We start from the raw sequence: 21,379 nt of genomic DNA on the forward strand, positions 1-21,379 counted from the left end.
AAGGCTTCTGCTGAATAACAAGGCCTGTTCACAAGTGTAAGAGTATTATTCCCTAACTGATCACGAGAACCATGCCATAAATGAGTGGTGGTAGCAATCTTAACCTCCAGTTCTCCAAGAAGGAATCCTATAGGCCCTAATAGCTAAACTGTTACTTATTTTGGTTCTAATATTAATGGGTTCATCATATTCTTGAAACTACCCAGAGAATACATCAGGAAATCAAATTCTCCTCCAGAGAATCTTCAAATTCTATTTCTTTAAATGTCCCTATCTCTTACTACCATTAGGGTGGGTATCTCTTTCTTTCCCTGTCCCCAGTGATTCATCAAAACACCAGTGCACTAAATGAGTTGCCCCCTACCTAAATTTTGGCCCTCCATAGAACTTCCAGATGAATCAATGATTTAAATGGGATAAACTATTTATTGGCTTGGCCAAAAAAGTCTGTTTAGGTTTTTCAGTAAAATAGAAGACACATTTTTCATTTTTACCAGTAACTTTACTAATTTTGCTATTTTGAGTATGCCAGCTAGCTCCTGCTACTGGCTTCTGCACTACTAGAGCCAGCATACAGGAAAACACTAAATGGACTTTTTGGCCAACCCAATATAAATTCACCAGAAGAATGTTTTCATAATTTTGAGCAGAGGAGCCCCTTTCTACAGCATGCAAAACCAACAGCTAAAAATGAAAATAACTCTGCCCACAAAACATTAAATATTCTGCCTAGCAAAGATATTCAAAGTCGAAATACAAATGACCTACACTAGGAGAAAACATCTACCGTCCAAAAATGACAGTCACAGGACAAATACACTTAACACACACACACAGCTGCTGCCAACCAAGAAGAAAAAGATGAACTCAATAGAAAGCTGGGCTGAAAACTACAAACTGGCAGTCCACATGAAAGACATACAGGTGGCCACTAAACATTGGAAAACATACTCGGCCCCAGTCATGACTCTGGAAGTGAAAATGAAAATAATGGGGGACCCACTGTTTGCCTGGGAGATGACCAAAAACTGAATGTTAGTAGGAGCCACAGTTGTGGGGGGAGACCCATAACTGATGGGAGGGCCAACGAGGACAACTTTTGGAGAAGATAGTTCAGCAATATCTAAAAACGTAGAAGACATTTCATGACCCAACAATTCCACTGCTATAAATTCATACACATACACACACACACACACACTTAGAGATACAAAAATATGCTTACGTTTGGGCACTATGCACAGCAACAAAAACCCTGTGTGTCATCAGTAGGGCACTGACAACCAAGGTGAGTGTGACAGAGAGCCATACGCCCAATAGGGAATCTCGGAAATACATTAGTACATGGAGGGGGGTGCGGTGAGAAAAACCAGTATGCACAATACGATCCCATTTGTATTTAAAAATAGACATAGGTACAGATACATATACATATACATACACACACTAACACACACCTTAACGGAATGACACAGCAGATCAATTAAGAGCAATTATCTCTAATGATCATACATGGCAATGGTGGAAATGTGTTCTTATTTCATCACTTACTGTTTTATAAAAAGTAAAAAGACACATATAAAAAATTTTAACTGCCCCGCCTACGTATTTATAACATACTGATGAAATCTCCACAACTCCGACTACAATTCCTGGAAAATCAAGGACGTCGCAGCGGTTAGAAGTAGGGTCCTGTGATTCCCCAAATTCTCCTTGGGGCAAGTCCAAAGCGGCACTAGGCTGAGAGCAACTGCAGTAAGCAAATCAAGGAAAAGAAATGTCTCTAGGAAGAAAAAAAATGAACCAAGTCCTGTGAAGAAACCATTTCAGGTTGCATTGGGAGGCAGAACAGGGAGGTCTGAACTAAGCAAGACGTCTCCCAGGGCCCCAAGTGAGACAGCAGGCAGGTCACAGTAAAAAAGTCATCAGAAATTTCCAGTGTGGCTCTTTCTAGCTGATGCACAGAATACGGAAAAAAAAACCCTGTGATTTATTTATACTAAATAAACCTGAACAAATGACATAAAAGGGGTAGGCCTTTGAACATTAAAATTAATATTTATTGCCCTGAATCAATGCATTTTTGCAGTGATTTCCTGTATTTTAATGACTGGAAAGCCTTTGAATAATCCATGAAAATGCCAACCTCCTATCTCCCTCATATCTGATCCAAGATCGCATCCCAAGTCCTGAGGAGAAAATAATTCATACGTGGATGCCAAATTACCCGAGAACATTTTTACGCACTCAGAATGCAGAAGCGCCTGTCTGAGCACTTAATCAATCTGCAGGTCTAGGTTTTATTTAAGGGTCAGCGACAACAAGGAGTCCTCGTGGACAGTAAATCTGACTACTCTGGCTCCATGCAATGAAATCATCCACGCCAGCTTCTCAACAGACCAATTAACAGCTGCCCAAATTGACAACACAGAAAGCAATCAAAGTGTCTTTGCGGAATCAGTTCCAAGAAAGTGCCTGCCTGCCTCTTCATCCTACCCACAAGCAAATCCTACCACTTTTCTCTTGGCTTAAATGTTAATGTAGTGAGGAAAGCATGAATTCCACTACGGTGTATAACTTTTCAAAATAACATAAAAAACAGCTTCCCCAAAGAAACTGAGACTTGGGCTGAAGGATCACCTTCCAAGGTGTTGGAAAGCCTCCACGCTTCCCCGTGGTTACTTACCTTAGAGTTCGTTTCCATGTGATATTTGGCACAAGCACGAAGCTGAGTCACCCAAAACTGTCTCTCTTTTGCATCAGCAGCTAAAACAGAGAAAGAAACACTTACAGAGACTGTTCCAAAACACATCCAACCTATTTCTACACCCACCTAAAGTGGGGGTGGGGGGGTGGGGAGGGGAGGTGACGAAGGGAGTGAGGGGTAGAGGGAGAAGGAAGGAAAAGCAAATACAGATCTCAATATCCTCAAGTAGCCTGTACTTATGCCAAAAAAAAAAAACCCCACAAAAACCCAATTACACTAAATCTCAACAGAAAATTCCCTCTTAAGCCACATTAAAAATGTATTCTGAAATATCTGTTATAAGAACAATTTTGCCATTTTTAAACCTTCTCGGAAAAAGTCATTTCTGCTTCTTTAACAAGGCAGCACGGAAGGGAAAACACGATTATTTTTAAATGCCTCTGCCACACGAGGCTAATAGGAGGACCAAAGGACGCCTTCCAGGGCCTCTGCTATCCACCAGCGCGGTACTGTGGAGTTATTAGCATTTACAAAATGAGCATCCAGTTGAATTACCACTTTAATATGTGCTCTCAAGGATTCCTATTAGAAAAAAAAAAAAAAAAAGGATTCCTATTAGGATTGGACAGAACAAGAAACCAAATGCTGCCTTAGAGATCTTCACGTTTCCCCCAAAGAGACAGTAACATATAAGTCCACAGCATCGTCATAGTCTTTCATCAACACCCCCCCCAAAACACATAAAACTATTTCCTTAAAATATTACGGTTACATAACGTGTCCCAATAAAAATCTGAATATTCAATTTAAGTGAACAATTAACTACATCAATGTTTTAATATCATATTAACTGCATAAATGTTGACAATGCAGAAAACAGAACACTCCCCTAGAAATAACTGTTTACAACAATGGGTGTAAGTGCCATTTATCAATAAAACCCAACCTTCAACTTGACCTTGTAGGTGAAGAAATCTAGAGCTGTGGACCGGCATTAACACCAGGTGAACTTAACTTCCAAAGACAAAGGCGTTTGCAAAAACCAGAGCCCCTCTTTCTTAGGAGAGGTGCAGAATGAGCTGCCAGGTGTAACAGAACTGCCCAAAGGCGCGGCACTGAAAACATTCCCCAAAGCTGTGAGCTAATGACATGAAGATTCAACTCCGCGTGTAGGTGGGATGGGAAATGAAACAGACGCCCAGATCCTTGTGGGACGGGCCAAGAGCCAGCCACAGAGATGCAGAAATTTACCCTGCTTTTCTGTAGTTGCCAAGTTTAAGTTAATTTAGCTTCTGTGATAATTTCATGCAGATAATGAAACTTTTATATTTGCAATTAAAACTACCCTTAAAAAATAACAACCCTGGGGCTTAATAACCCAGAGAATAATAACTCAAAGGCAAAATGAGAAGGCTCAATTGTCAACTTGGCTGCATTTTGCTCTTCTGTATGGGTTTGTGTCATTTTATAAACCACAGGCAGGGGTGGGGGGAAGTGACATTAAGTCTTCCCCCTGCTATTATTTCTGCTCTAACAATTTATTAAGCAATAAACAGCAAAGCAAAACCAACGACCATATAAATCTAGCCAGCTGGAAAGCACACTGCATAAATCTCAAAAAAAAACACACCAAAACCATGTATCTTAGCACATTTCCCCCAAACTGAAAAACTTTCTTCTTCAACAACAGACATTTTTATGTCACAGGCTTCTGGACTGTTTTATGATTCTGAAAGATGATTTCTGTATAGATAATAAGGACACACTAGCTTATTCCATCTCTTGGGAGGAAACTGAGAGGCAGAGCAGTACGACGGACTGAGAGGTGAGCAATCAAGGCCCTCGGTCAGGCTTTGCAGAGGCGACCTGTCCTGGTCAGTTCCTGGGGTCAAGGAGAAATAACAAGAGGCCTTTTCTTTGTACTCGGCCTTTGCCTGGGCAGAGAAAAATGTCATAAGAATGCACAATTACCAACTACCTCCTAACACTTAATACATACTACTTTGCCTCAGACCTTAATAAATAACATTGACTCTGTGCGTGCGTGTGTATATTTTGGTTGTTTTTTTTTTTTTTTACTTTTGTTGTAGTGTTTGGTTACTTTGTTAGAAGAAAACTGACTGTTTTTCTGGCAATGCAAATGTAACAGAACACTGGAAGAATGATCTAGCAATCAAATTATGCTGCTACAGTCAAATCTGGCATTCCTGAAAAAGCTGGGTGACGCATGTGGCTCGGGGGAGGGGCGGGCGGGCAGGGCCAACACGGGGGGGCCCCGATGCTGGACCCTCTCGAGTCGTGATCAGGATGCCGGGCACATGTCAGTTTTCAAGAAGCAAAGCGAAAGGGAGGAAGCACGCAACAGGAAATTAACTCAACACCAGCTGGTCTCTCACCAGGCTCACAGCAGATGAAATAAACCGTAAGTGAAGGAGGCCCTTTACTAAGAGATGGTTCTTGAGAAACTTTGGGGGAGGAGGACATGATTGCCCTTAAAGGGCTTGCTTTGCCCTTATAGCCCAAAGTGCCCACAGGACAGTACAGCACAGATTCTTACTCCAAGGTCAAAGAAGGAAACATACACTGAGCTAATAGGAAAAATCTGCCCAAGTCCTAGGGCTCAGCTGGCTTTGCCATCACCTTCCCTTTGTCCTTAATTCCTCAATTAGAAGGAGCCGTTCCTCATGTCAGGCCATTTCCCACCCTTGGGGTAAAAGAGGCAGCAACTGTGTCACCACAAAGTCATCAAACACAGCAAATTGTTAAAGATGATTTTTTTTAAAAGTCCAACAATGAGAGAGCCATCACCATGGTAATTATGCACCGTGCAGCCCACAAGGCCTGCCTGAAAAGGCGGCAGCAGAAGACCATACCTCTCAGTTTATACATCTCTCCGTTGGCAGAATACACCACCAGCATGTGGGGAGCTTCGTCGCTCAGGGACACGATGGCTCCAGATAAAGACAGGGCTCCTCGAGGCTTCTGGTGCTTGCTCTGCTCATTCACAAAATACTGCAGGATGCCAGCCTCAAAGTCCAGCACGAAGTACCTGTGACAGCAGAGAAACCGCAGTGCATCACTTTTCTCCTCCAGCCCATTGCTCACAGCAAGGAAGAGAAGGAAAGGGATCCTTCCACTGACATCGAAGCTCCAAATCCAGGAAGCTGGAAATTGAATGTCCTCGACAGGTGCCCTCAGAAACCAGCCCCAGGCAAGAGAGAACTTGATTCCTGAGTCAGAATGGACCCTGCGGTGGGCACTGCAGGAAAGAGGCAGGTCCATCCAGGATTTGGTGCAACGCCCACCACTTCGCTCGGTGCCCACAGATACCACAGTAAACCTCAGAACAGCAGAGGCACCAGGACACAGGCTGTTGGCACGCTCCTCGTGATTCACGGGCACAGCTGGAATTTGCTACACCTCCACGAGAGGCCCTTTTCCACCCTGATGGCCACAAGCTGGGCCTTGAACTTCCAGCCAGGAGCATGGTGGCCATGAGGAAGCCAGCTCCTTGGGGGTCACCTGGCAGAGAACTGGTGGTGCTTATACAGCCACCTGGGCACACTCCAGGAGGCCCCTTCTAGCTATCATTTTTCATACCAACAGATGAGAATTTCCTCCACTCTGGGAGCGGCAATGCCATTGGGCTCCGTATCTAGGGTAACAAAAACAGAAACCAATAAACAGGCAACTACAAGTTGCCTAAATGACTCTAATCAATCTTTGTAGCCAAATACCTGGCCTCTGTAATACCCTCCATCTACCCCCTCAGAAGTAGTTAGGACAAGTCCCTCTTCTCCACCAGGTCAGAACTGTCTTTGAAAGTTTCATCTGTGGCCTAGATGCCCCGTACAGCCCCTAACTTTTCCCACTTCTCACCTTCTGCCCCTCCTCCCTAGCTGCCAGCTGACTCCCACCACAGGGCCTTTGCCCCCTCTGGAGTAGGCACTCAAAGTGTGACTCACAAATGTTGACAGTTCCCAAACTGTCACCAGTCCACGAGGGATTTCTGAAACTTTCCCTGCCATCTGGCTCTGTTTCAGCCTCCAGCTGCATAGTCAGTGGGTGAGGCTCAAACGGTTCCGATGCTGCCCAACCCATGTGGCGCACACAAGCTACACGTTAGTCATGAAGCAACCACAACGTAACTGAGGGGGCAGGGGGACAGCCAGTCCTTCGGGACAGCTTGAGAGAGACCGGCCCAGAAAGCTATCCCCACCCCCAAAGCCCAGAGTACATACAGTTCCTTCCCTTTTTGCCATGTTCACTTCTCAGCCTTCGGGAACAACCCCAGCGCCCCTGACTTGAGAACGTTTCTCCTGACCAGGTCAGTATCCCACCCACAAGGCCTCACAGCGCCTTCAAATGATCCTGCCCGGCTGTGGCCCCAACAGGAGTCTCTGCCTGCAGGATGGTCCGATTCAGTGCCTAGTTTCCTCGACAGACTGACTCTATGCTGCTTGGAGGAGACCAGTGTCCCCTCCCCCAGTGCCCAGCACAGCCTCTGCCACTTCGTTGATACTCAGTTAACATTTATGAATGAATGAATGAATGAGTGGGAAAAAGACTACTAAATTCCACAATTTCTAACCCGTGCACCAAAGTTCCCACGAGTCACTACTGTGAACTCACAGGACACTGTGGAACGTTTTACGTTTGAGGGAGACACAGCGATCCTGGCCCAAGCTAGGGGGTCATCCCGGAATCCCTGTCCTCCGCTGCCAGGACACAGGGCCAGAATACACGGGGGTGGGGCCAAAGTAATTTACAGTTGTTTGTACGGGAAATACTTCAATAATTAATCAATAATACAAGAATAAACTGCTTCGCATACTCACAACTGTAAACCTTTCTCCCGGCCCCATATTTCCAGCTTCTCTTGCAGTTGGGATGTGGCCATCTGACTGAGCTTTAGCAGAGCACGAACAGAAGTAATGCAGGCCGGGCTTGTGACACACAGGCAGACACGGGTACCCACCTGCTTACACACACTTTCACACCCGCGGTGGAACGGAGATCATCCACTAGGCAACTCGAGACCCCCACCACCGGTATGACAAAGGCACAAAAAGGAAGGTGCCCGTGTCCCTGAATCACCCCGTGAAAAGTGTCACCTGCTGAGGAACGCCCACCCGACACCGCTGACTGAGTAAGCAGCAGCTGTTTCATGCGGCCACTGAGACCAAGGCCTGTCACAGCAGCTGGCCTCACGAACCCACCCCCAATCTTCCGAACTTGTATTTTCAGATCCTTCCTCCCAGAAGTTGCTCTTACTCCTTGACAAGGGACGGAAACCAAAGTCCTTCCATGAGAGAGGAGCAAAGCTCATTTCTGAGGCACCAATGCTCAAGTTATTTAAGTGCTGACCCTGCCTTCTTTTTAGGAGTCAATGTTCCCAGCCCGACCTCTGTTTAAAGTCACTGTGGCCCACTGTGGCCGTCCCCGTGCAGACACGGCTCCTGGCAAGTCACAGCTATAATCCTCACTCATGTAGGAAGGAAAACTTGGCTCCAACGATTGCACTTGGTGTGGCCCCCCAGCCCCCACCCCACAGAGCGATGGCCTCTCCCACTACTAGACACGCCACGTTTACACAGGGGGGGGGGGGCAGAGAAAGAAGGGGACACCTGAATGGCCTTCAACGGAAGAGAGGAAGGGCTTACCGCCTTTCCCCACTGCCTCTATCACCTTATCTTTTGGGAACCTGTCGGCCTTCCTCTCTCCTAGAGGCAGCTTCCCACACGCACCCCGTTCAAATGACGGCCCTCGTATTTGCAAAGGACATTACTCAGAAGCTGGGACAAAGAAATGAACTGAATGCTGTTGTTATTTTTCCCAATAAGGATGACAGAATAACCAATTAATGTCACATTACACAGGATACGGGGACACACTAATGATTTTTCACATTACCTATTTCCAACTGACATCTTAATTCTAGCCTCCTGCCTCAGCCAGGGGGGGAAAAAACATATTTCCACTACTCCCTAAAATAGTTTAAATGCAAATGCACACATTTGAACCATGTGCACTAAGGAAGATCAACAATTGACTCCTTTTCTGAAGACAGTTAAAAACTCTACTTGGAGAGGGCAACAGGAGACTGATTAAAAATTGCAACAAATTAAGCATGGTGTTCTTTCAGGCTGGCCTCTGAAAGTCAAGTTAGCTTGTGTCACATGTGGGGAAGAACTGTCCGTACGGCATTAAGGAGGGCAGTCTCTGCTGGTCACGTCCCCCGGGGAGGAAACAAATTACATTCGGTTCCCTGCCGGGTCACGGCTCTGGCAGGCCCTGCTGCTGGGAGCTCGCAGCTATGTCCGAAAGTGGCAACTTTCATGCTAAATGAGAAAGTGAATCATATTTCTAGATTAGGCTTCACTAAACCAAGGGAAACTGCTTGACAAAATCCTGACACATTCAAAAAGGGCCTTCCTTTTAGAGAAACAAGTAAAACCAACCTCATTTCAGTGTGTCCTTTGTAGTGCTGAGCTACAGAATGCAACCTGACTGACGTGTAAGTGAACTCAATAGTATACAAAGAGCGTATTTTCTTTGCTATGTTAACAAACCAAGGAACGTGTTGGAGAGAGAAAGGAGGCAATGAGGAGAGAGATGGAACCCACAAAGAGAGCCATCTGGGTGCCTCCCTTGACGCCGGCTTCTTGGCGGCACCCTTGCCTGATTCCAAAGCTGGGAGCCACGGCAAACGGCAAGCCCCTTCCCTGGAAGCACTGAGGACAAGCCCCACCGCTCTAGAAAGAACGCACAAGTGCAGACACACACACTCACACACACACTCATACCAATACCCACAGACACTCACAGATATACTCTTGCTCCAACGTGCTCACACTCCTATGCCCACATCCACACACTGTATCTGCACTCACACATCCACACTCACGTGCACATGCTCTTCCACACACAGACACAAAGCAGCACTCCTGCCTACCTCCGCTTCCAATACCGGCATCTCTGGGGGTCATCTGTCTACACTTGGGGTCTTTCAGGACTCCCCCATCTGCCCGGTAAAGCTTCACTAAGGTTCAGCTTTAGGATCCGAAAATTACAAGCATATATTTGTACTTTGGCAGGGGAGAGGAGGGGGGCCCAAGAGCACACCATCCTCCATGGGCCAAAATCCCTCAAGGAGCAGCGGTACACAGGGAAAGAATTGGGGGCGGGGAGGACACGGAAGCCTCAGGGAAGAAGCTCATTCATGCTGATGGGAAGCTACAAGAAAATTACAGAAAGAATTAAAATGTAGTGAAATAAATCTTTTGAAGACGAGCTTTCGCCAGACAGACCGCTCCTGACGAAAAGGTAAATCATCTCACCTAAATTTAAAAGTGAAAATTAAAACGACAGGAGTAAAGGGCCTGAGAACGGGAGGGTATCACCCCTTCCTGGAAGACGAAACAGAACGCCTTTCACAGTCGTGCTCCTGTTACTTGCAAGAACACGTTAGGACTCTTCCTGTACCCGTGAGGCTCAGCCCCTCAGCTCCACCCCAGACGTGAGGACCAGAGCCATCCGAGCCCTGCCTACCAGGCCCCTACCCCCCACCCACCAATGTGAAAGAGGAATGACGACCTCAGCCTCCCAGCATCAGCCTCACCTCCCCCAGGTACTCCATCTTCTGAGAAGCACCTGCTCCAAACAGCTGGAACCCACTGGACTTGGCCCAGGCTCAGACTTCTATACCCTGCCTTGTCCTGACTAATGACAACAGTGACCTCCTTCTTCAGCTTAAGCCCTCCTCTGGGTTGAATTACCCACTGCCTGACTATTCCAGAATGCCGATCACCAGCCCACCAACACACCAAAATGGCAGAGACCCTCCGAGAGGAGCAGTGAGGAGCTCACTGCAAAGGAGTGGGTCTTTCCAGCACTGTTCATACCGACTCTTGAGACTTCGGCTGCTTTCCAGTCCCATTCTGGCACGACCACTCCAGATTTCACCAGGTTTGAAATCTAGAATCACTATGTTTCTAAAACGGCTAACCTATTGCTGATGGAAAATAAAAACACTGGGGGCGGGGGGGGGGGGGGAATCAGCAAATGGAACATAGTATGTCAAGTGGAGGATGCATTTTCCTAAGTTTGCCTTCCGTCTTCAAAAATCACTATCATCTGATCATTTTTGAGCCCTTTGCATCCTCAGAGAGCAGCATATTAAAGTTCCCCCCAAAGTCATGTCCTTAGAGCTGCCGGTTTCCATAAGAAAGGGTCTCTATGCATCTCAGGTGGGCCCGTGACGCCTTGATCATTGTGGCCTCCTCACTGCAGGAGAGTTCATGCTCAGAACCGTTAAGAGTGCCTCAGGTGGGCTTGGAAGAGGAAGCTCAATCTTCCAGAAGTTCTCTCATGATAACTAAACGTCCTGGAGAGGAAGATGCTGGATGCTACCATCCAAACCACACAACAGGTTCTAAGGCACAGCATGGGCAGGCAACTTGGATTCTAGCCGAGCTTTAAAGTCTGGAATCCTTCAACTCCTGGGACTCGTGGCAGTGCCTGGAGAAACACAATGGCCTTCTCACACCTCTCTGCTACCTACTACCCGACCCTGTGACCAGAGACTTCCACCATCGCCGCCACCCCTCGCAAGCCACCAAGAGAGATGCCAACACTCCAGAAGGCACTAAATTGCCCCTGGGGCCCTAAGGGGTTGCCAGCAACCATGGGACAAATACCGTATTTTTCTGACCATAAGACACACATAGGTTTTAGAGGAGGAAATTAGCAAAAAAATTTTAAGCAAAAAATGTGCTAAAATATTTAATAACATAAATAACGTAATATTTCACCAATGTAAATGTAAAGCTACATTCGGACTATAAGACACACCCCCCCTTTCCTCCCAAATTTGGGGGGGCAGGTGTGTCTCCCCCCAAATTATAGTCTGAAAAATACGGTGTATTCCATTATAGAAGAACTTGATCCATTATTTTCAACATATGTGGTCATGCAATACCACAAGTTAAATCTCAATATACCAGGAAAACTCAATATGGCCCATCTGTTGCAGAATCATTATACACTGAACTATTAATAAAAAGAATTGCTGCCATTTACCAAGCACTTTCTGTGCATCACGCACTTCCTGCTGTGCACACATTAACTCACGATATCTCTCAGCAACCCCAGGAAGTAGATGTGATCCTAACCCCTTTCTACAGAGGAAAGCTCTGAGTGCAGGAAGGTTAACTACATGCTCAAGACCTTCCAGACAGGAAATTGTGGGGACAGATTTTAACAGGCTGTCTGGCATTAGGGCCCAGGGCTCGAAACCAGCAATTTTCAATCAGTGTGCTGCCAGAATTCTAAAAGCACGCGATTCCTGCCCATTTATTCAAGGGCACTGACCTTTTTCCCTCAGATTGTCAAAGAAAAAAATGACAACAGCCAACACAATGACCACCCCAGGTAACTGAATCAAAATTATACCTAGTTTTTGTCAGATTAGCAAAAAATGTGTTTTTTGGTGTGCTGCAGAATTTCAGTAATTAGTTCATGTGTGCCGTGGGATGAAAAAGGTTGAAAATTGCTGCTCCAAACCATGAAGATAGTGTGTGCTGATTAAAATGAAGTGTTCACTGTAAAGATGCAAAAACACAGGGTCAAAAACACAGAGCAAACTGGCAGAAATGCAAGAAGACAATAAACAAAACACAATCCAACTGGGAGATTTTAAAATTCTAGTGGCAGAATCTGACCCATATGCAGAAAACAAAAATATAGATTCAAAACAACATAATCACAAGTTTTATTTTCAGTTTTACAAATAATGGTGTGCCCCATTTTTTGGGGTTTGCTCAATCCACTGAGCCACACCAGCCAGGGCTTACGTTTAATTTTTTTTTTGATGTACATGGAACATTTTCCAAAGCAGCTAAAAAAGAAAAAAACATTTAAAATTTTATTGCTCTTAGCTTGTACCTCTTAGCAAAATAAATTTTGAGTACATTAAAGGCTTAAATTTTTAAAAAATAAATAGTATTAGTTTTAATAATATTTCATATCTAACATATATGCCATATACTTTATTTTTATATTAACTATGTAACATACAATAACACTGTTATTAACTGGAGAAATACGGGTGGCTCTTTTTGAACTTGAAAGTGGGGAAAGCATCACGACAGGAGAGCAACACCATTAAAAAGGTATTGACTCATATTTCTAAATAAAAAAGTAAAAACATCTCTAAAGTAAAAAAGAACCTATAAATTCATTAGAAGACAACCAACATAGTTATAAAATTTCTGAATTGTTTTCCATCTAAAATAAAATTAACAAAACAAAATTAAATCTAATTTGATTTTAAATTCCTTACGGTTTGAGTCACCTACTTCCTGCTTCTGAATCCATGGAGAACTTGTTCAAACCATGGATTCCTGAGTCCCATAGGGGATCAGAATCCTTGCAGATGAGGTCCAGAAATCAGGAATGTGAGCTTCAAAGTCTCCCTAGATCACCTCACAGTGTAAGAACCAGCACAAGACCAGAGGCAAGATAAAAGCTCACAGCGTTAGTCATCGCCGGCTTTCCTCTTGCTCTGCCAAGCTTCCCACCCCCATCATTCACTCATTAAACATCTGTGCACCCACACGTGGCCCAGGCGGTGGATTTCTTGGCTCTATCACTTTGGAAGTATTTTTGAGAAAGATTTAAAGACAAGCTACAAAAAACGCCTGGCTTAAGAGTTCCTGCATAATCCGATTACTGACTAGTATCTCAGGCAGGTGCTCAGAGGGCCCCTGCGCGAAGGGGCCCCAGGGGCCTCGAACCCCTGATAACGCAGCAGTGTAAGTCCAAGTGAACTTTTAACACAAGGTTTGACGCACAGCCCTTGGATTTGGTCTGGGATGAAATTCAATCTGCTCTTGAGGACTAGGTGATTTAATACCTAAAGACCGGAGACCTGTCTAACAAATATTAATCCAGGCCTGCCAAATATTGCCTCCTCACCTTCAGAACTCCCGTTTAGTCTACGGCCATGCCACCCTGAACGTGCCCGATCTCATCTGATCTCGGAAGCTAAGCAGGGTCGGGCCTGGTTAGTACTTGGATGGGAGAACTCCCCTTTAACTTGTGAGTTTCTGCTGCCTTTAGGCGAGAACATCACACTATTTACTTAAGCAAACTAAAATATCAAGATGTGTCTGAATGCTCACCATTCACATGTTCATTCTTGCCATCCACCATGCAGGGAACTGACCTGGGGATGCCTGGCATGGGCTGAGCCTTCATTCAAGTCCCTACTTTGCACTGGAAGCTTGAACATACACACAGAAACAGATTCTGACACTTGCTAAGCCCTGGGGCAAAGACAGGTGGGCATTCCCCACCAAGTGAACCGGGGAGATGGGATGCTGGCCCCTGGTGACCAGGGGAAGCAATTCGGAGCCTCAGCCAGCCCTTCGGCTGAGCTTTTCCCTCAAATCTCCAATTGAGTCAGGCCCTGAACTCCACTGCCCCTGGATCCAAGGGTCCTTTATTTTTCCCTCAGGGTTTCAGCATAGAAAAGGCATGAAATGGTGGGGCAATGCACCTGTGCTCTTCAATCTTGAGCTGCATCACAATCACCTGGCAGCTTGTAAACACAGCCTCCTGGGCCCCTCCCCCAGGGTCTCTGGCTCAGGAGGGCTGGGCTGGAGCAGGAGAACCTGGAACTGTAACAAGGCCCCAGGTGAGGCTGTTGCTGCTGCCAGGAGGACCACACTTTCAGAGCCAGCGTTTCCAACTTTTTGTCACAAGGCACTTCATCCTCTGAGCATCGAGGCCTGCATCTGCAGAGGCAGAAAGCTGGCTAACTCTCTTTCGCAGACCATCCCACCACCGCTGTGCCCAAAGGTCTGTCTGGTTATAGAGCAAGAACTTCCAAGAGTACGTATCAGGTTTCTCTGCGCAGACAGTCAATGGGATCTGATGCTCATATTGCACGGCATCAGCCCTTCGGTTANTCTTCAATCTTGAGCTGCATCACAATCACCTGGCAGCTTGTAAACACAGCCTCCTGGACCTCTCCCCCAGAGTCTCTGGCTCAGGAGGGCTGGGCTGGAGCACGAGAACCTGAAACTGTAACAAGGCCCCAGGTGAGGCTGTTGCTGCTGCCAGGAGGACCACACTTTCAGAGCCAGCGTTTCCAACTTTTTGTGACAAGGCACTTCATCCTCTGAGCATCGAGGCCCGCATCTGCAGAGGCAGAAAGCTGGCTAACTCTCTTTCGCAGACCATCCCACCACCGCTGTGCCCAAAGGTCTGTCTGGTTATAGAGCAAGAACTTCCAAGAGTACGTATCAGGTTTCTCTGCGCAGACAGTCAATGGGATCTGATGCTCATATTGCACGGCATCAGCCCTTCGGTTAATTGAAGACAATGCCAACAAGACAGAACTTAAACCAAGAGCCTGTATCCATTCTTTTTGCAAGCGCCATGGAAGTATTTGCAACATAACATAATCACAGCTCACACCTGGTTGGCAATGCAGTCAGCTGTACCCAGGGTCTTTGATGTGCATGAAGTATTGCGGATACATATAGAGACTCTATATAAGCCCAACGTTTGAAGAATTCACTTTGATTCCAAAACTGAGTTTTATTCCCAAGAATTCACTCAATTCTTAAAAAAAAAAAAAAATTAACTATGTACACTGAGCTAGCACCGTGTTCTAAATGCTTAGGATATGTACAGGGATGGGACAGACAAGGTCCCTCTGGTGAGGGAGGGGGGGTGGAGGAACAACCCCAACAAACAATAAAATACTCACTGAAATAAGTACAAAACTACAGCCATGAGAAGTGTCTCATGGTAAGAAAAGAGTAGAACGTAACCTAGCTAGGGAGTTCCCAAGGACAAATGTCCGTAAACTGGCGAATGGATAAGCAAAATGTAACATATCCGTACAGTGGAATGTTGCATTTGAGCACTGACAACCACAAAAACACTGGCGCATGCTACAACATGGGTGGACCTCAAAAATAATTGTGTGACGTGAAAGAAGCCAGATGCAAAAGATTACACATTGTATAATCTCGTTCATATGAAATGTCCAGAAAAGGGAAGGTTCCAGAGCCAAAAAGCAGATCGGTGGCTGTCTGGAACAGAGGACGGGACCAGGATTAACTACAAACTGGCTGGAAATGATTATTTCAGTGACAGAAATGTGCTCAAAGGGGACTGTGGTGATAGCTGCACAGCTGTATAATTAACTAAACATTACCGCACTGTACTTTGGCAATGGGTAAATGTTATGGAATGTAAACTACCCTTTAATAAAGACGTTAAGAAAACCTCGGTGTTCAGGGCAGTAGCCTAGACCAGGTGGAGGTGGCAGAATTACTGCAGAGGAGATGTCCATTAGCAACTGGCTAAATGGACCTGGAGCCCACAGGAGATCTGATCTGGAGAAATAAAGTTGAAATAAGTAGACACTGAGGCCGAGGGCATGGACTAGATTGCATAGACAGAGGATGGCGGGGGGCGGGGGGCAGGGGGCGGGGGAGAAGAGGGAGCAGGGAGAAGGGCGCCTAGGACCCAGACTTGAGGAACGCTAACACTAACCAGCAAAACCGGAGAGAAACCCAGACGGAGGGAGTGGGGAGGAAAACCAGCCCCAGAAGAAGATATTTAAGGAGGGAGGGAGCAGTCAACTGTGCCGAATGCTAACAAAATGCCACTAACAACTGAGACATGCCGTGTCGGTGACCGCACACTGACCTAGCTGCATACTTCAGGAGGCATGGATACCCGTGACCCTACTTGATTATGAAGCAAATCAGTTCTTGTTGATGTAGCAAGCCTACAAGAAACAGGAAAAGAACTCCCCTTAACTCCCATTTACGTGTTGCCTACGTCTACCAACGGTTCCCAACACCCATGCTCCACTGTTACCTGGCACAGGGTGAACCCGGGGTTTGCAACCTGAGCTGCAGCACTAACTCGTGCTCTGAAACCAGGCACAGCAGAGAGAGCTGACTACCTACCAAATATCCCTTTTCTCTTGCCTCTCCAGTCAAGAAAACTCCCAGTTTTTAGGTGGGCCCAAGGCACTATGCCAAGATGCATTGCCCGATCTTCCTTTCAGTTAGATGTGGTCATTGGACTAAGTTCTAGCCAATGAGGAACAACAATCTATTAGACTCCTTCCCTCCTCTACCTGTTTTTTTGGGGGGGAAGATGGATTTGATGGCTAGAATTCCAAAACTTCCCCTGGACTTTGAGAACACGGCCAGCCCCCAGGAACGGTGAAGCAGACATTTAAAAGGAGCTTGGGCCTCTGAAATCCGTGAAACTCCAAATCAACCCTGAAAAGCTTACCTCCGAATTTCTTTTATGTGACACAAAAATAAAGCCTGCCCATTAGAATCATGGGGTATCGTGGCCTGAATTTTATCCCCTCAAAACTCCGGCGTGGAAGCCCTAACCCTTAATGTGTCTGTGTTTGGAGACAGGGCCTAGAAAGGAGAAATTATGATTACATCAGGTCAAAGAGATGGGGCCCTTGAAATGACGAGCAGCATCCTCATCAGAGATGGCAGGGAGCTCACTTCCTCTGTGTGCACACAGTAAGATGACAGCCACCTACAACCCACAAGAAAAGACCTCAGAGTAAAGCTTACCTTGCCTGCCCCCTTCATCTTGAACTTCCCAACCTCCAGGGCTCCCTCCAAGGCTGGGAGACACGAAGTTCTCTTGTTGAAGTCGCCCAGTCTGTGACACCGCATTACAGCAACCCAAGCAGACTTTTTACCTGGAGACCTTTTACAACTCCCAATCCCAGCATGCAATTAGACCAATTAAATCAGAATCTCGGGCGGCGGGGGTGAGACCCAGGTATTAATAGTTTTTCCAAGCTTCCTGAAGGTGAGGGCAATCGCAGCCAAATTGGAGACCTGGTGGCTGACTCCACCTTCACGCAGACCTACGGATCACAGCTGAACACAAATCCTAACGGACACATCAACCCACTTGCCTCGTCTTCCTCCACCAGCAGGAGCATCTTTAAAATAGGATTATAATGCTTATTGCTTCCACAATAGTCAAGCTCACTGTATACCAAATGCCAATGACGCACTGGTAAACAAGTCACAACTCCTGCTTTCCAGGAGCTTATAGTTAGGTTATCTGAAAAGACACACGAATCTGTTCTATGAGCAACAGCAAGAAACTATGTAACAACTACAACTATTTGGGGGTAACCATAATGCAGAACCCAGAAAAAGTAACATGGATGAGGAGGAATCATTCTCTACATATCAAATGTAAGTTAATAACCTATTACAAATCTAAACCGTGTTTTGGCCAGCACTCAGCAATTAATTGCTGAGAAGAACTCAACATTACTGCTACACCCCCACTACTGACATGCGCACACACACATGCAGCGCTAAAAACTGCACTTACCTAATCTGAGTCTAGGTCAAACTTACTTTTGTGATGGTGCTGGGGGTGATTACTCAAAGCCTGTACCCTTCCAAACAAACTGACGGTGGCCACATGGGAGGGCGCTGGGGGAACAGGTGTAAAAGGTGAAAGGATTAGGAAGTACAAGTTGTCATTTATAAAAAGTCCCTGAGATGCAAAATATAGCATAGGGAATATAGTCAATAATATTGTAATAATTACATACGGTATCGGACAGGTACTAGATTTATTTGGGTGATCACTTTGTAATTCATACGTTTAATCCCTACGTTGTATACCTGAAACCAAAAAAAAGATTGTATGTCAGCTGTAATGGAAAATGAAAGATTATTGTTTAATCTATGGTCAGTACAATGTGCACTTTATATCTACGATCATCAGGAATGGTGCTGTTTAACTTCGAGACACGCCAACTCCAAGAACTGTGCCGTAGGTGCATCCATGAAGCTTTCAAAACAGGAGTTCCCTTCACGCCCTCACAGGATCGTTGTCAGCTGCCACTTCACATAGAAACAATAATCGCCCGCCCCCCACGAAGACTACTTGAGGTCGTGTCCATCTGAGAGTCAAATGCTCCAGGCTCTAGGCATAAAGACCACACATTCCAGAGGACCTCATTGAATGGAAACTTCTTCCAGTTTCTGCAAAGGTTGGTATTATTTCTTCACAAGTCTATGAACTTTTGATCTCTGCTTCCAATCCCGGACAAGGTGGAGAAGCAGCAGGTGTATCTTCCGGCCCCTCTTTGGAATCCAGTCATGGAGATGTCACAATAAAGGAAAAGCTGGGAAACTGGAGTGGAGCTGAGAGGAGACTGGGTTCGCAATTTCGGGGGCGCGCTGGGACCAGAGAGGATTGGGGGCCAGAGAGGAGGGGCAGAGATAAGGCGAGCCTCTCCATCTGGGCCACCTATGTCTTTGGCTGCCAGATGAACAGAAGGTCCAGCTTGAAAGGCTGCCCTGATATCAAGGCAGTGTCTGGCCCAGGTGGGAAACCAACAGGAGCAAGGGTAAGGGGCCAGCCAGCTGCTGACCACTCCTTCCCACCCCAGTGCCTCTCCATGGGCCACAGCCAGGCAGAGTAAACTAAGACTCAGGTCAGGTCCTTAGGGGAACCACAAGGAAAAACCAAGAGGGAAGGGACCCAGACTGTACTTCAGTCCTGGGGGCACCTTTCCCCACGTTATCTCACCTGAGGAAGGCAGGCAAGTGCCTGAGCTTCTCTCAGGTGGAAAACAGGCCAGGCAGGTAAGCATCACAAAGTAACAAAGGTACACACCCACAGTGAAAAGAGCCAGACATCAGAGATGCACGTATGCCGTGAAAGAGGAAAAAGAAGGGGAAAATTTACACTGGTAGAAGCAGACCTAGTGGGAAGACAAAGGAACAAAACCTTAAAACAAATATTGTAAAGTGTGCCCTGGCTGGTGTGGCTCAGTGGATTGAGCAACCGTCTGCAAACCAAAAGGTCACTGGTTCAATTCCCAGACAGGGCACATGCCTGGGTCGAAGGCCAGGTCCCCAGTTGGGGGCGCTTGAGAAGCAACCACACACTGATGTTTCTCTCCCTCTCTTTCTCCCTCCCTTCCCCCCTTTCTAATAATAAAGAAATAAAGTCTTTTTAAAAAAGGTATCATGGGAGGCTATTGAAAATGTGGAGCAGAAAGAAGCAGAATGACCAATTGAAAATACTGGGCTTGCAAAAAAAATTGTTTTGAACAGTTTTTGAACTTGTCAATTTTGATGCCTTTTAGTGCTTCTGCCATTTTTTGAAAGATTTTATTTATTTATTTTTAGAAAGAAAGGGGAGAAGGAGAAAGAGAGGAAGAGAAATATTCATGTGTGGTTGCCTGCCATGCACCTCCTACTGGGGACCTGGCCCACAACCCAGGCATGTGCCCTAGACTGGGAATCGAACTGGGGACCCTCTGGTTTGCAAGCTGGCAATACCAACTGAGCTATACCAACCAGAGCTTTAAAAAAATAAGTTTTGAAAAAGGGGCACTTAAAGGGTCAGTAAAAGAGCAGGATGTGGTTGAAGAATGAATTGGTGAGCTGGAATATTAATTCTGGTAACTTCCGCTGAAAGCAACAAGACTAGATTTTAAAAATGGGGAAAATGTGATAACAAAGTGTAAACATCCATCTCACAGAAGTTCCAGAGGAGAAAAAAGAAGAAGAAATATTTTAGAAATAAGGACCAGGAATCTGTCACAATTAAAGAAAGAGCTAACGCTTCAGACTGAAAGAACTTCCAGAGTGCCTAAAGCCTGACTAAGAAAGAAAACGCCACACCTACAGAAATTTTAAATCAAAGAAAAACCTAAAAGCTTCTAGTGAGAAAAAACAGAAGAGCCCAAATACCAAATTGGTATCCGAAGTTTTTCGGTAGTATCCCTGGCTGTAGGAAGACAAAGGAATAGTAGTTTTAAAATGTAAAGGAAACAATCTTTGACTCCTTAGTTTAGTATTCAGCTGAATTATCATTAAATGTGAAGACGGAAAAAGATATTCTTCAATCCTTTGACTTCTAGTACTTTGGAAAATGAGGAGTTTTGAGAAAACTTCTTGCTGCAGCAACTAAACTCAAGATAATTAAACCCAAAGAAACCTCACAAGAAACCACAGAGGTTTCCGAAGAACAGCCCACACACATGTGCCCGTGTGGTACGAGGCAGTGGGCAGCTGGGAACAGCAGGGCTGGCTGTCTTGAGAGCAGATGTTGAGAGCAGCACGCTACTGGGGTCCTGAGCCTTGGGCCAGGTTTCTCCCAGCCTTGGGTAAGGCCACACCCGGGACCATCTCTATGCCGAGGCCCTCGAGGGGGTCCGAAATGGTCTCGGATCAGTGGTGCCCATGACTACTGTAAAGAGCAAAAGTAAGCCCTGGCCGGTGGGGCTCACCTGGTTCGAGTGCCATTCTGTAAACCAAAAGGTTGTGAGTTCAGTTCCTGGACAGGGTACATGCCTGGGTTGCAGGTCCAGTCCCCAGTTGGGGCATGTAGGGCAGGCTCCTTTTTGGGGCACATATGAAAGGCAACTGATCAATATCCCTCCCTCACATCGACGTTTCTCTCTCTCTCTCTTGCTCTCTCTCTCTCTAATTTCAGTGAGCATGTCCTCAGGTGAGGATACAAAATATTTAAAAATCTAGAAGCAAAAGTAAATCCTTTTGGGAGGAAATATCCCCAGTGTATATCCTCAGACCACCCAGAGAATAAGTTCAAGCAACAAGTTCA

General features: G+C 45.9%; 1 protein-coding gene across 2 annotated transcripts in view; it reads right to left on the bottom strand.

Annotated features, from left to right (window-relative positions):
- OSBPL10 (oxysterol binding protein like 10) overlaps positions 1–21,379 on the bottom strand; it is a 242,023-nt gene that overhangs the window by 145,736 nt on the left and 74,908 nt on the right. For both annotated transcript variants that reach the window (XM_037070682.1, XM_037070681.1), the window contains exons 2-3: positions 5,581–5,756; positions 2,687–2,766 (exon numbers count right to left, since the gene is read on the bottom strand). In XM_037070682.1, coding sequence (XP_036926577.1) covers positions 2,687–2,766; positions 5,581–5,756 — 256 coding nt within the window. The remainder of the gene's footprint in view (positions 1–2,686; positions 2,767–5,580; positions 5,757–21,379) is intronic.

Source organism: Sturnira hondurensis, unplaced genomic scaffold (assembly GCF_014824575.4).
Source record: "Sturnira hondurensis isolate 20B ecotype Veracruz unplaced genomic scaffold, ASM1482457v3 Scaffold0019006, whole genome shotgun sequence".
NCBI classification, from domain to species: Eukaryota; Metazoa; Chordata; class Mammalia; order Chiroptera; family Phyllostomidae; genus Sturnira; species Sturnira hondurensis.